The sequence below is a fragment of the Dermacentor variabilis genome, chromosome 10 (assembly GCF_050947875.1).
Source record: "Dermacentor variabilis isolate Ectoservices chromosome 10, ASM5094787v1, whole genome shotgun sequence".
Lineage (NCBI taxonomy): Eukaryota > Metazoa > Arthropoda > Arachnida > Ixodida > Ixodidae > Dermacentor > Dermacentor variabilis.
This window is the reverse complement of record NC_134577.1, coordinates 64,912,150-64,924,716: the sequence shown is the minus strand read 5'-3', so window position 1 is coordinate 64,924,716 and position 12,567 is coordinate 64,912,150. Positions and strand designations below refer to the sequence as shown.

Here is a 12,567-nt window from a genome sequence, read left to right as displayed (position 1 = left end):
ACTTTGGTAAAAAATGGGGGAAAAATGTACTAACCAGAAAAACTTATCATCTGAAGTCGCTAAAAAATTCAGCAGACTCAACTGTAGTTGACGTCTACGTAATGCGAAGCATTGCATGAATAGTTGCAGCACAAGACGTCGGCATGTGCCGATCTGGTGGGTCCTAAGCGGCTCGAGATGCATGGTGTTGTTTTTGTAGTTTTGGCGAACTAAAGTTTGCGCTCATCAAATTTGGCCTCGTTGAGCAGAGTTTTCGAGCTGAGGATTGTGGCTGGAAGTTCTGACAGGCCCACTAGGCAAGAATTGCTGTTGCATGAGATGCCGATGTGCGTCGAGCTCGTGAGGCCAGAGTGATCCGAGACATGCATTATCGATTTAAGACAGCAATGAGAAACCAAACCAATATATAGCTAGTTGGCTATGCCAGAATATGATGCTTTCACCAGAGTGAAAGGTGGCACTCAGTTTACACCACCTGCAGCAATGAATGGCGGCAGGGTTATTGTCTTTTAAAAGAGTGTGGTACGCTTCCAACGGTACTACACTGCATGCGTTGTGAAACAGATAGGTGAAGAGGATCATTGCAGTGAGTTGAAAGGGATCGCTGTGAATGGTAATATGCGACAGCTTACAAGATTTGCTTATACCGGAATAAGAAACTGAAAGCCTGGCAGCATTTTCACTTGACAGGGGCCAGGGAGAACTGGTTTGGTTCTGAGAATTCATTTCAAGAAGAGAAACCTTGCGAACTCCCCAGCTACAATTTATAAATTTGCAATATGTGCCATAAGTTAATTAGTTAGAAACTTAATTATTGAATTTTTATTAATTATCTGATTGTGAATTTCACTTTATTGTAGAAGTAATGGCCGCCTTATCAAGTAATTTAGCTCGAAGGTTGGAATTGTGCTGTCTCCCACAGGCAATTATTAAAGACTTGGTGCAGTGAAAAGGAAACACCAGGTACAGCTGGCAAATAGCTGTCAGAGACTACCAGATTGACTGGGTCGACTGGTAGCATCTCTTGCTGCTAACAGTGGGCACGTTCGGCCTTGAAAGCCCGGGCACTGCAGGCTGGCTGGTCCTACTTTGTGCATAACAAAGCAGAGTGGGTGGTGAAGTCGCCCGATGTTGCATTCCTTCTCTTCAGGAAAGGAGTCACTTGTAGAAGTCATTGGCATTGGGTTCTGGCTGGGTTGCCTCATTCCGTTTTACGCGTGTGCAAGGCATTTCTGCAGGCGCCAATCAGCCTCTCTGAGTAATGCAAGGAAGCACTCATCGCAGCAATGATGCTATGGAAGTGGTCTGGTACAAGCTATAGTGTCATCGAATTTCGGATCTTGCAGTGGCTCAGCAGATAACAGCCAAATATACTCAAATGAGTGCTTTCATGTAGACTGTAACAACTTTGTCATTTGTAAGGTAACAATCTTGCGCTTCCCAAATCGTATGGCTGCCATTTTCTCTTTTAATATTACGCCTAACAGGCCTCCATTACTTGTTGCACAGTTATTTTCTTCTACAAGTTTCCAGTAGCCACACACTTTAATAGTCAGGACGTCAACCCTGCCCCACACGAAGTGTTTTCTGTGAGCATTTATACACATGGAATGACACTTCACACACTGTCCATGCGGCGCCTTCGCCATGTGCTATCCCCATGTCAATCAAGCATAGGTGCAGCATGATTATAAGCAAAGAAAGCTCTCGCATGCGTCACTGCTGTGCCTACCTACCGCTGTGACTACTTCTGCAGCTATTACTACTCACCAAAGACAGCATGCTAAAGGAAACAATATGCCTCGCTGATATGACTGTATCATTTTCTGTGTAAATGCACCACAAGTGGTTGTTATTCATGTGGTGAACAAGAGCAGTCATTAATCACTCTGTGGTGCAGTATGCCTGTTAGGGCAACCCACTCATGGTAGGTCCTGCAGCAGATATGTGGATTTAAATGCCCAATGTGCGGCGTAGGAATTGGCTCATATTCATAAAAAATTTATCTGGTACAAATGTGTTTCCTTTAGCCGGCTTTCAGGCACGTACCAATAATGACAACAGTAATGAGAGTGCTGCAACAGCAGCCAGTTACGAATGCCACTTGCATAAGGAAGCATTTGTGAATACAGCGAACATCTGATTTTTCTAACTGCTTAGGGGCCACGATGTCCGAAAAATTGGGCAGTCCGAAGAAACGAAGGCATGCCTATTACTGCCCCCTAGGGCTCAAATCGCCACAGGGAAGTCCGAAATAGCTCTACAGATGAGATATGCTCTGAGATATGCCATTACACTTAATAGGTATATCTGTGCTCGTCCTGTGATAGGCGACAGTGGGTGCATGCATATATAATTAAGGAACACATACCGTGTCCTGTGACAATTGCCCCTTCCCACTTTTGGCATGCTTCGCCGCAATAATTCGTGTATTATTCACTGCGTAACACTCCTGTATTGAGGAGAAGCTGACTTTCGGGAACCGGCATTATACATCGCGGCGTGATTGCTAACAGCGGCGATTTGGTTCAATGGAAAACACGGCACTGAACAGAAAGGAGCTTGATAGCAAACATCAAAGTAGCTAGGCTTAGCATTGCCGTGGTAGTGGCTACGGCTGCCAGCAGATCTGCGTGTGAGAGCATTGGCTAGGGGAGGTGAGTTAATCAAAATGGCAGCGGTGGTGGATACAATTAGTGCGATTTCAGACCTGTGGTCATGGCAAAAAGTCCGGAAAATCAGACAGCAAAGGTTTTTTGCATCCAGAATTTCATACGTACTCTATAGGGTACATGGCAATGCCGTGAAGGCATCCGAATTATTGGACATGTGTGAAAAAAATCAGGCATCCGGAAGAATGGTTGTTGGCTGTATATGAGTTTTTACTTGTAGACAAGTTCAGACACATATGCACCACATGTTTATTTCTTTTATTGCTCGACCAGAACCTGTTGGTTTCATAAAACACTTCACTCAGATGCACCATGCAGAGATGCACCATGCTTGGGCATGATTCGTGCAAGCATAAAAAATGAATTTTCACATTCACATCTTAAGTTGCATGTTACAATGAAGACCTTCTCGTTTCCTATGACTGTGAAAATCAGATACATTTTATGCATGAGGGTCTGTTACGGTCAAGTAAATATGATGTCCTATTCGTGCAATCCAGATTAGGTATTCAGTGTACTGGGGATCTTTCAATGCAGTACTGCTGTGGTATTGGTGCCAAGAGTTTCAGAGCACCGAATTTAGGAGAAAGCTGAATTTGTGCAAACTGTGGGCACACAGGCCATACTGAAACTTTTGAAAAAGTGCCAAACTAACTTTCCTGTACCACACATTCCTCAAAATATGGTGACTCACAGACAGCACAAGTGCTGATTAATCTGAGGCTAGTGTGTTCCATTTGCTTTTTTACATTCCTACGCATCATATTTAACTCATGAAAGCATTAACAGCGCACCAACTGCAGAGTAATCAATGTTTTAAGAGGGTGCTGGCAGCCATACATTGGGCATTTCTGCATTGTAATGAAAGCCAGCTTGACACTTTCCTAAAAGGTCTATGACCTATGTGCATGACCAACACGAGTGCTCCACTCACTTACTGGCTTCGTATGTAAACTGCACAGATATTCAGCCTTTTCAGGACTCGTGCCTTTTAACGGTTTGAAAGTCAATGCCATAAATATATGTGCTGTTAACAAGTCCCAAATGCTCGATTCCGTATATTTACAGCACCAACTGTATGTTTGAAAAATGCGCCAATTTTTCAACTCTTTGTTGCCTAGCAAGTACTGTCACCCTATGCGAATACAAGGAATTTTTTTGTTTCTTCTAAGTCTCTTAGTTTTCGTTCCACAGCTTATTTATGCTGGCACTTCAGTGACCACTCGCGCATCCCCGCGTGTGAGGGTGCGCAGCGGTTATTTTCAGTTTTGTCGCGCAGGCTGTTTCTGTTCGCTGTGGTCGTAAAAACTGATGTCTGTCTGGTTTCTAATCTCTCAAAGGTTCATCGCTGGATGCTTGCTCGTCTGTTGCTCACAGGGATGTGATTACATTTTTTCGCAGGCCAGTGCTGGTATATTACAAGTGATGTCGCCATATACAAACAATGCTGCCACTCTGTGTTTCTTTTCTTAAGACATGGCTCGCAAAAAACTGATTGCCCCTCGTTGGCAATGAAATGAAGGATTACTGCAAATTTATGACTCGTTTGGGTTTTGTGACAGGCGCACAACCATCGAGTCTGCTTGCGTGCGCTCACATACACAGGTCGTGTGCATTGGTTGCTCTGCTGCAAGAGAGTCGAGCAGCGATTCCTCCAATTCGTACTACTACCCAAATGCCGAATCGTAATATATCTGTTTTAGTGTATCTACATTTTTTTATTCTTATTTAAAGTATTTGTGGAAGCCCATCTGTATTCGTGAATAAACAATGCATGTCTACCTACGGAAAATATTTTTTTGTCACTTTATGGTCACTCTAAAAAAATAGCGGTAAATGTTTTTTGAAGTAGGTCAGTCTGAACATTTTAAATCTGCAACAAAAAAAAATTCGACGGGGGGGTTGAAACAAATTTGACGCTCAAAGGGTTCAACATTTGCCATCATTTCTCAATATGTTACGAGCTTGCACAACAGCACATTCTTGGAAGTAGAAATTCTGTGGTATCCAGCATGTCATTCCATCTTAACAGTTGTATTGAGAATTCACTCTGTTCACCCTTTTGTTTAATTAACATCATTGTGTTCCCAATCTCACAGGTTCAAGGAGCTCCTCACTGGTCAGCTTGGTACAGAAGAAAGCAGCCTGCGATCAGGACGAGGAATTTGTAAGTCTCAGTTGTGGATTTATTTTAGCTACAATTTGCCTTAAATGCTGATTAACTTTTTCTGCTTTTCCTAGTGACACTTTGATAGATTGAAAGATAATGGAGAATTCTTTATGTTCCAGTAATCTATAAAAAGAAACGAATTTCCCCAGAATTTAATTTAATTTTTAGCTTTAGAAGAATCAAGGAAAATTTCAACACCAAGGAACCCAGGTATATCCTCAACAACGAAAACTACTGATGGGGCTTCTTCCACGTCAGCACTGTGGAAAGACTTTGATAAGCCAATGGGCCAACCAGCAGCAATCTTAATGCGATAGCAATAAGGAGCCCGTGTCACAGAAAATCCGGCATCGGCGGTGGCATCCCGCATCTGCATCTCGCGTTGGACATCGTTTCGTCAAAGTGATTTTCAAACCACACATAGCCAGGCTGTTCATGTGACGCAAGGACTTCATTGAACTAATTGAATTTCCCAAGCTAAAACACGTGGAAAAATCGTAAACTACGACTTACACACACCCTGCATACATGATAGCTTTCGGATTGTAATTTGACTATACGGGAAAACATAATTCTGTTACGCGAAAACTCAAACAAACCTCTTTTCCAGCATTTCTACAATGCACAGACTGGAGACGGCGTCCGCCATTTGCTCACGCCGGCGTGTAAATATCTCAGAGTCCACAGAGCGGCGTGCCCGCTTCTTTGAAACACTTCCAGATGGCGCTCGCCTCCATGCAAGAGGCTGCATTTCAACCAGAAAGCCTGCCTTCGTGCATAGCGTTCGCTGCAAACAATTCCTGGCGAACATTACGGCTACACATGCTGCAGTTGCCGGGAAGCATGAGAAGCAGTTAGGGATCTTTGAATGCTATCGTGTTCCACTCTTAAAGGCGAAGCTTAAGCATCCTCCAAATTTTCTCTTGCTTGTTGCAGTAGCTCTCACTGCCATAAGGACAGGTCGAAAGATATCTGCATTGGGTCAAAAAGAAGATCCGTGGGAGTTGGGGTGTAAGTGTGGTGTCCACTGTTGATGTGACTTGCGAAGCGATAGCTGCTGATACCAGACACTATTGTGTCCACTGAGCAAATTGAGCACCTCTTTTCGGTGTCTGAAGGAATTGTGACATGCAGGAGGGTCAGTAGCTGACCCCTGAACATGTCAAGCAGCTATCCTTCCTTCATGGCAACATTAACTGCATTTGTGCTACTGTCAAGCAAAAGTGTTTGTTGTACTTGTAGTTGAGAGTTTCGTCGACCATAAAGCATAATTTTCCTGTGCACTACTTGCTGTTCAATTAACTTGCTCATCTTTTTCTTACGTTAGGTTGATGAAAACGGTTGCACTTTTGCAAAATAAACAGTATGGTAGAATCTCGTTAACTCAAACTCAGAGGGCACTGGAAAGTTATTAGACTAAAATGGACTGCAAACTGAGGAGAGCCCCTTTAAGTATAGCACCAGATCAGTAATCTGGTACAGCGCACAAAACCAAAACCGTCACTGGGCTCGCATTGAAAAACTGTTATCTGTCCTCCATCAGCATGCGACATGTGCTGGAAGAAGCCTAGGTTCTGTATAAAGTCTAAATGCGATAAGGTTGCACCTCACGCAGTGTTTGTTGTGGGTGCGAGGGAAAACATGTGAGGGTGGGCCCAGAAGGATGGCGACTTTAGGCACGTACTCTCGCTTGCCCAATGTTGGAGATGATGTGATCACGTGCTCGCTAGGAAGGGGGTGTAGTGTTTGTTCAGTGATATGATCAACTGGGCTCCGAGGGCTTCTTCCTGCTCCTTTTAAGCCAGATGGGAAAGGAGGGCACACGCTGCTATACTTGCTCTGGTTCACTCTTGGCTTTCTGTGCATCTTTCCTCGTCATTTTTACGGCATGTCACATTATGCTCATGTGCCATAAAAATGGCAAGGAAAGATGGGCAGAAAGAAAGAGTGATGCATTCCGAATTCACTGGAGTTTTTCTGAATTCAAATGCACAGGTCTTTGCCCTGACAAATGGAGCAGTTTGAATTATCCATCAATTACGAATTAAGAGGTTTCGAATCATCGAGTGTTTGCTGTATTCATATTAGAAAAATATCTGAAAATTATTCTATTCAATTTGCACTTAATTTTTCATTATTGTAATTAGGTTCGAAATTGAAAATTTTATACTCGCGCATTCCTAATATGAGTGAATGCACTGTAATATAGTGGAGTGTGACTGAGATTATATAGTAACACTGACCTTGTGATGACATCTCTAGTTCACGCGTCACTGCACTGCTTAATGAACCTGTGCATATTGGACAGGCTGTGAAGCTTTAGGTAAACCCATTCAGGCATAAATTATCAGTACACGGCTGAAAAAAAGTTAATAATTTCAGTGTGAAGTTAACCTTGGTAAAATGTATGAAAAAATGACAGAGACGCTGCACAAGTCAGTCAGCAAATATTTATTGCCTATTTCTTATTAGGGTCATGTTATTTTCAGACATTTTCACGAGACCAACGTTTGTTTCTATCGCATTGCACATAGGGCAGGTTTTCCAGGCTTAATAGAAATAAATATGGACAGAAAGAAACAATCCAAAAAGTAGCTTGAATTTATGAAGAGCTCAAGGTGGTGCACGCACATGTGTAAGCCCCTCAAAGTGATGTTCTTGCGGCATTACAGGAATTGACGCAATTGAGGGGTGCGCACATCTTTGTCAGCATTTGCAAATTAGAGCCTTATTTTTCTAATTATAGCAGTCTTGTCTTAGAAATTTTCATTGGTGCAGCTTTTGTAGGCGGTCAAGTTGTGTGACTGCATACGAAATTACCTAGACAGAAAAAGGTTAATGGTTCTGCACTTGTAAACTGATGATGGAACAGATTTGATACATCTTTCAGTTACCTTCTGAGCATTGTTCGCATGGCCTTTTACTTTGTTACTGATGACAGGACTTCCGACCCCGGCTGAGCTCTGGTCACTCAGACCGGGACCAGTCTCACGATACGGTCAGTGTGACGTCGCATGCCTCGGGCAGCCGCAGCAAACCACAGCAGTGTGTCGTCATGAATGTGCACGGAATTGTCCAACCAGGTGAGAGAGCGAGGGTTGGTTAATTTTCACTATGATCATTTTGAAGAACTTTTTACAGCTATTGCTATCATTATATCTTCAATCGTTATAAGTGGGTTTGACTCTATATTTCAGATAAAGTACATGCGCCCTGGTGCGCTGAATTCAAAGCATGTAAACCAAGAAAGTGAAGAGATAGTTAGCACACTTTTTCAGCTTCTTCTGCGGTGCATTGCTTAGACTAATGCCACCTGTATCCATCCTTGAATGTTTCATTTGCCAGGGAAACAAAAGCCACAGGGAAAGTTGTTTGCACAGTTATGGAAACTTGTACTTTGTGGGCACACAAGTAGTAGTCCTCTTCGCACGTTGCCTGCATCAGTAACCACCTTCACAAGATATTTAAGCCTGCAAATGGTAGGGAAGGGTCAGTTGAGGGCAAGTCTAGTTGAAGAAGTTTTCAGGTGTTCTTGTGTTTCGCATTGAAGGCCAGAGTGGTGCAGACTACAAGCACTGGGCTTTATTGAAAAGGCAGAAGTGTTATTGAGAAATGTCTTTCAGCTGGCCTCATTGTGTTTCTCATTATTAGTTCAAATTTGTGGGCCCTCAAGTGTTCTTTGCAACAAAGGACCTATAGAACACAGTGGTGAAAACACCAAAAAAGGGGCATATACCGCTTCTCTTATACAATGCCAGCTAGCGAATGTACATACAAGAGATAGCTTCTCTATAAATATGCTGACAAATTGAAAAAGTTGGACCCACTGCGCAAGGATATAGAGTGAATGTTGGTCTACGCCAGACATTGATTGATGCCGAAGTAATTCGTTGGTGCAGTCTTGAGGATGGAAAGGCGTTGGAGTGAGCACCAACGTGTTACTGACTTTTCTAGATGGCGCTAGCTATGCACCATATTTATAAATTGCAATTAAAAACTGCCATGTTTTTAAAAGTCCTCCAATCTAAGCCGACACTGAGTTCCGCGTTCCCAGGCCTGCACTGTGCTGTGCTCCGAATCTGTACAGGAAGCCTTTTGCGGGACAGTTCCACAAAGGGCACCAGTAAGGGTACAGTTCGTCCACGCATGTGAATATCTTGCATCGAAAGAGAGGGAACAAAATTTCTCACACTGATGAGTTATCCACACCAAAAGGTGCCAGTAGCATCGAAACACTTGCGCCATCTTGCTGTGTACCCGCAGCTACAGCACCAACCCTTTCTCTAAATTTGTGTTGTGGGGAAGCCAACTGTCGGGAGACTCAAGATTTATGTTATGTGAGGAAAGTGAATGTCAGGGGACGCAAGATAGGCAAGTGCTCTCACAAGCTTTAGCTGCCAGTGGGGAGCAATGACTTACCCAAGTTTATTTTCTGTGCAGGTTTTGCCATCAAAGAGGACCTAGTCTCAGTCATGCAGAATCGTCTGGATGATGCAGTCTTGGAAGTTCTCACAACCACCTTGGCACGAAACCCTGCGTGCAATCTCACCATTGACGATGTCCAGGTATGCAAGGGTTGCAAGAGTGATTGTAACTCTAGTAAAAATTTGAATATGAAGGTGGGTATAGCAAAAAAATGGATATATAAAAGAAAAAAGAATATAAGCTTTCTTAATATATTCAGAGCTATAGGAATAGCCATGCCATTGAACAAAACAAAGGTAGCAAATAAAAAGAGGAATACATGAAAAATTATGACTTCCTGACAATGATAAAGTAAACAATTGTACTTGCCAAGGTGTCAAGTCACAGTTTCAGTAATTGTGACAATCTGTGCAATTACTAACTACCTTGAATTCTTATCGTGTTGGTCACCATGCTTTCCTATCAAGGTGCACTTGTCAAACGTTGGCAGCATCTACAGATGTAAAGGTAGCAGTCCCTCCGTTTCCTTGGTCTGCATCTTGCGCACTAACAGTGTCGTGTAGCCTCAGGCAATGCAAACCATCTCTACGAGGCTATCCAGTGCTTGCATACAAGTGTCAATGCTGGATTGTGTTAACAGAGTCTATCATAAGGCTATCTGAGAAGTGTAACGCAGGGCAGAGGCTACGATATTTTGTGCTGCACTTGGCTGACTGGACTGTAGCAAATCAGAGCAGACTGCGCATCATCTTCTGCATTAGCAGATGAAAAGCACCTGACTTTGCACATTGCCTGACTTAGCAGCCACTGGCTACGTTTGTGCTTGTGCCTGAGCACTAAAAGCCGATGTACTAGTTTCCTTTCATCAACGAATTTAGACAAACTGCACCTAAACGCATCACGAATGCATAGCGCAAGAAAACAACTTCATTATGCATGTAACACAGCATGTAGTCTGAAATAGCCTTTTCATATACACACCATCCGTGAGTAACGTAATTCTATCATATTTCAAACTAAGCTCACCTTCTTCTGTGACACATGGTCACTTCAGCACTTTACTGCCATCCGCGCAGTGAACCCCTTCACTGTCGTCGCCATATATGTATACCAACTGCACTGACAATCACAGAAAAAATCGCAGCACACATTTGTGACAATTGCGTGTTTGTCGTCTGCTACCTATAAGCATCGAAACTGCAGTTTAGGAAGTGTAGTTTTCATGCTAAACTCTTGCTGTAAAAAATGGCTTCATGTAGGTGGGTGGAACCACACCTTTCTAACATGAATTTAAAAAAATGGCGATTTCCTATACTAGCTAGACTTCTGTTGCCAGTGTAGGTAAAGAGAAAATACCATATTTACTCGAATCTAGGACGGCCCCGATTCTAAGCCGACCCTCTAAAGTTCGAAGCCAGAAAAAGAAGCTCACTTTGATTGTAAACTGAACAAAAAAGCGAGGACGGCACTCACAAAATGAAAACAGCATTTATTGAATGTGAACATGCCAAGCAAATTCTAACGTCGTCATTGTTGCCGTGGTCTGGTAAATTCCATCCTCGTTGCAGCACAAGCAAAGAGCATCTTCCATTGCCTCTCCAACAATGGGTGCATAAGCATGTCTATGCCTACCCAATGAGAAATTTGTCCATCACGTAAGACAATGAATGGCTCATACCCACGTAAAGCAGAGGCAATTAACGCTCGGTAAAGTGAAGGGAACAGTGCATACATTCATTGAAATCACCCATACAACACATAAAATGGTATAGGTTATAATAAAGAACAAGCTGAAAACAAGCGTCCTAACCAACAATAAAGCATTGCATACTCCTGTCAACAAATGTAGCAGTAGCTTTGCAATGGCTTCACTTAAGTAACCTTAATTTACCTTAATTAACATCAAAGGTCATGCATTAGACTCCCACCAAAAGTAGAGGGTTCGAGTGCCTTTAATTAGCAATACATTAATTAGATGTGGCTAATTAAATTTATCCTGATTATCACCAATGGCCATGAGTTCGAGTGCTGTAAGGAACTCTATCTTAATTAAACCTGCCTTATCATGTTCGATAGCGAAAATGATAAGCAAACGACCAATGAGGGTTTTTAAGTGTTTATACTGGTCAGGTAAAGTTCCATAACATTGATAATGACACCAGGCTGCGTAGAGACGAGCAAGTTGCAAAATGCTTATGCATACTTAGACAACTGCCAGAGGAGTTTCCGCATCAATTTTTCTCTTTGATGCCGAAGTACCACCCTGCTTGAACGTTTGAAGATGCCTCTGTGGCTAGCACAACTTTTCGTTTGAAAGCGGCGCTATAGTGGCATCACCTGTTTGGTGCCATTACGACAACACCACGCCGCACGCTGATACGACACAGGTCAATGGCAACATCACTCGTGGGTTTCAGTTGGCTACTGGCACGGCTAGTAGCAGCTTCATTACTGACTTTTCTAGAAGACGCTAGCTATGCACCATATTTATCAATTTCAATTAAAAACTGGCACATCTTTTTATAATCCTCCAATCTAAGCTGACACTAGAGTTTGATATATAATTATTTAAAAAAAAAAACTGTTGGCCTAGATTTGAATAAGTACGGTAGCCCTCAACAAAACGAAATGTTCTGTCTCTACTTGACAAGCAGAAGCTTCTTTAGAATGTCGATGCTGAGACAATGAAATACAGAGACATAGCCAAAGATGTATAATCTGTGTTTCGATAAAGAGCAAGTTTGCACTCTTTTTATTGAGAATCAACCAACTATGCTTAGAAAATTTTTTATCGGAGTTACAGAAAGGGAAAAACAGTGAACTACAGCTATAGCGAAAGTACTGATACTAAAGCGAATCTTTTTTCTGGTCCCAACGGCCAATGAAGTCTACTGTATCTCGAAACTGCTGTTAGTTACAGGATTCCCAGCAATCAAAGATGCCTTGAGAACACTGTCCCTGTTTAAATTCTGCACTTACAGGGCATATGCCTAAGTAATTCAAAGTCAATTAGCCAATTTGTAGTTAATAAGTGACTGTCACATTCACTGATTTGTGTTGCTGCCACTGTTATGCTGCCAAAGAAAGGCATTGTGATTTCCACTGTACTGGTGGTAAGCAGGTGGTAAGTAGGTTATTAAAATGTCCCCAAGAAAAGATAGTAATGCAGCGGTGGATGTGTTGTTATAGAACTGATAGTTCTTCATATAAGTGAAGTCGCAAGGCACATCAGTTATGGTGCTTAGTGCTACAGATGTCTCTCACTTCTTGGGTTCGATGAGTTACAAGTTCCTTCAAGTG

At 42.5% G+C, this 12,567-nt stretch overlaps 1 protein-coding gene across 3 annotated transcripts in view; it reads left to right on the top strand.

The window, feature by feature from the left end:
- LOC142560656 (KICSTOR complex protein SZT2-like) overlaps positions 1-12,567 on the top strand; it is a 276,101-nt gene that overhangs the window by 176,258 nt on the left and 87,276 nt on the right. For all 3 annotated transcript variants that reach the window (XM_075672892.1, XM_075672893.1, XM_075672891.1), the window contains 3 exons: positions 4,772-4,839; positions 7,784-7,925; positions 9,283-9,407. In XM_075672892.1, the coding sequence (XP_075529007.1) occupies positions 4,772-4,839; positions 7,784-7,925; positions 9,283-9,407 (335 nt within the window). The remainder of the gene's footprint in view (positions 1-4,771; positions 4,840-7,783; positions 7,926-9,282; positions 9,408-12,567) is intronic.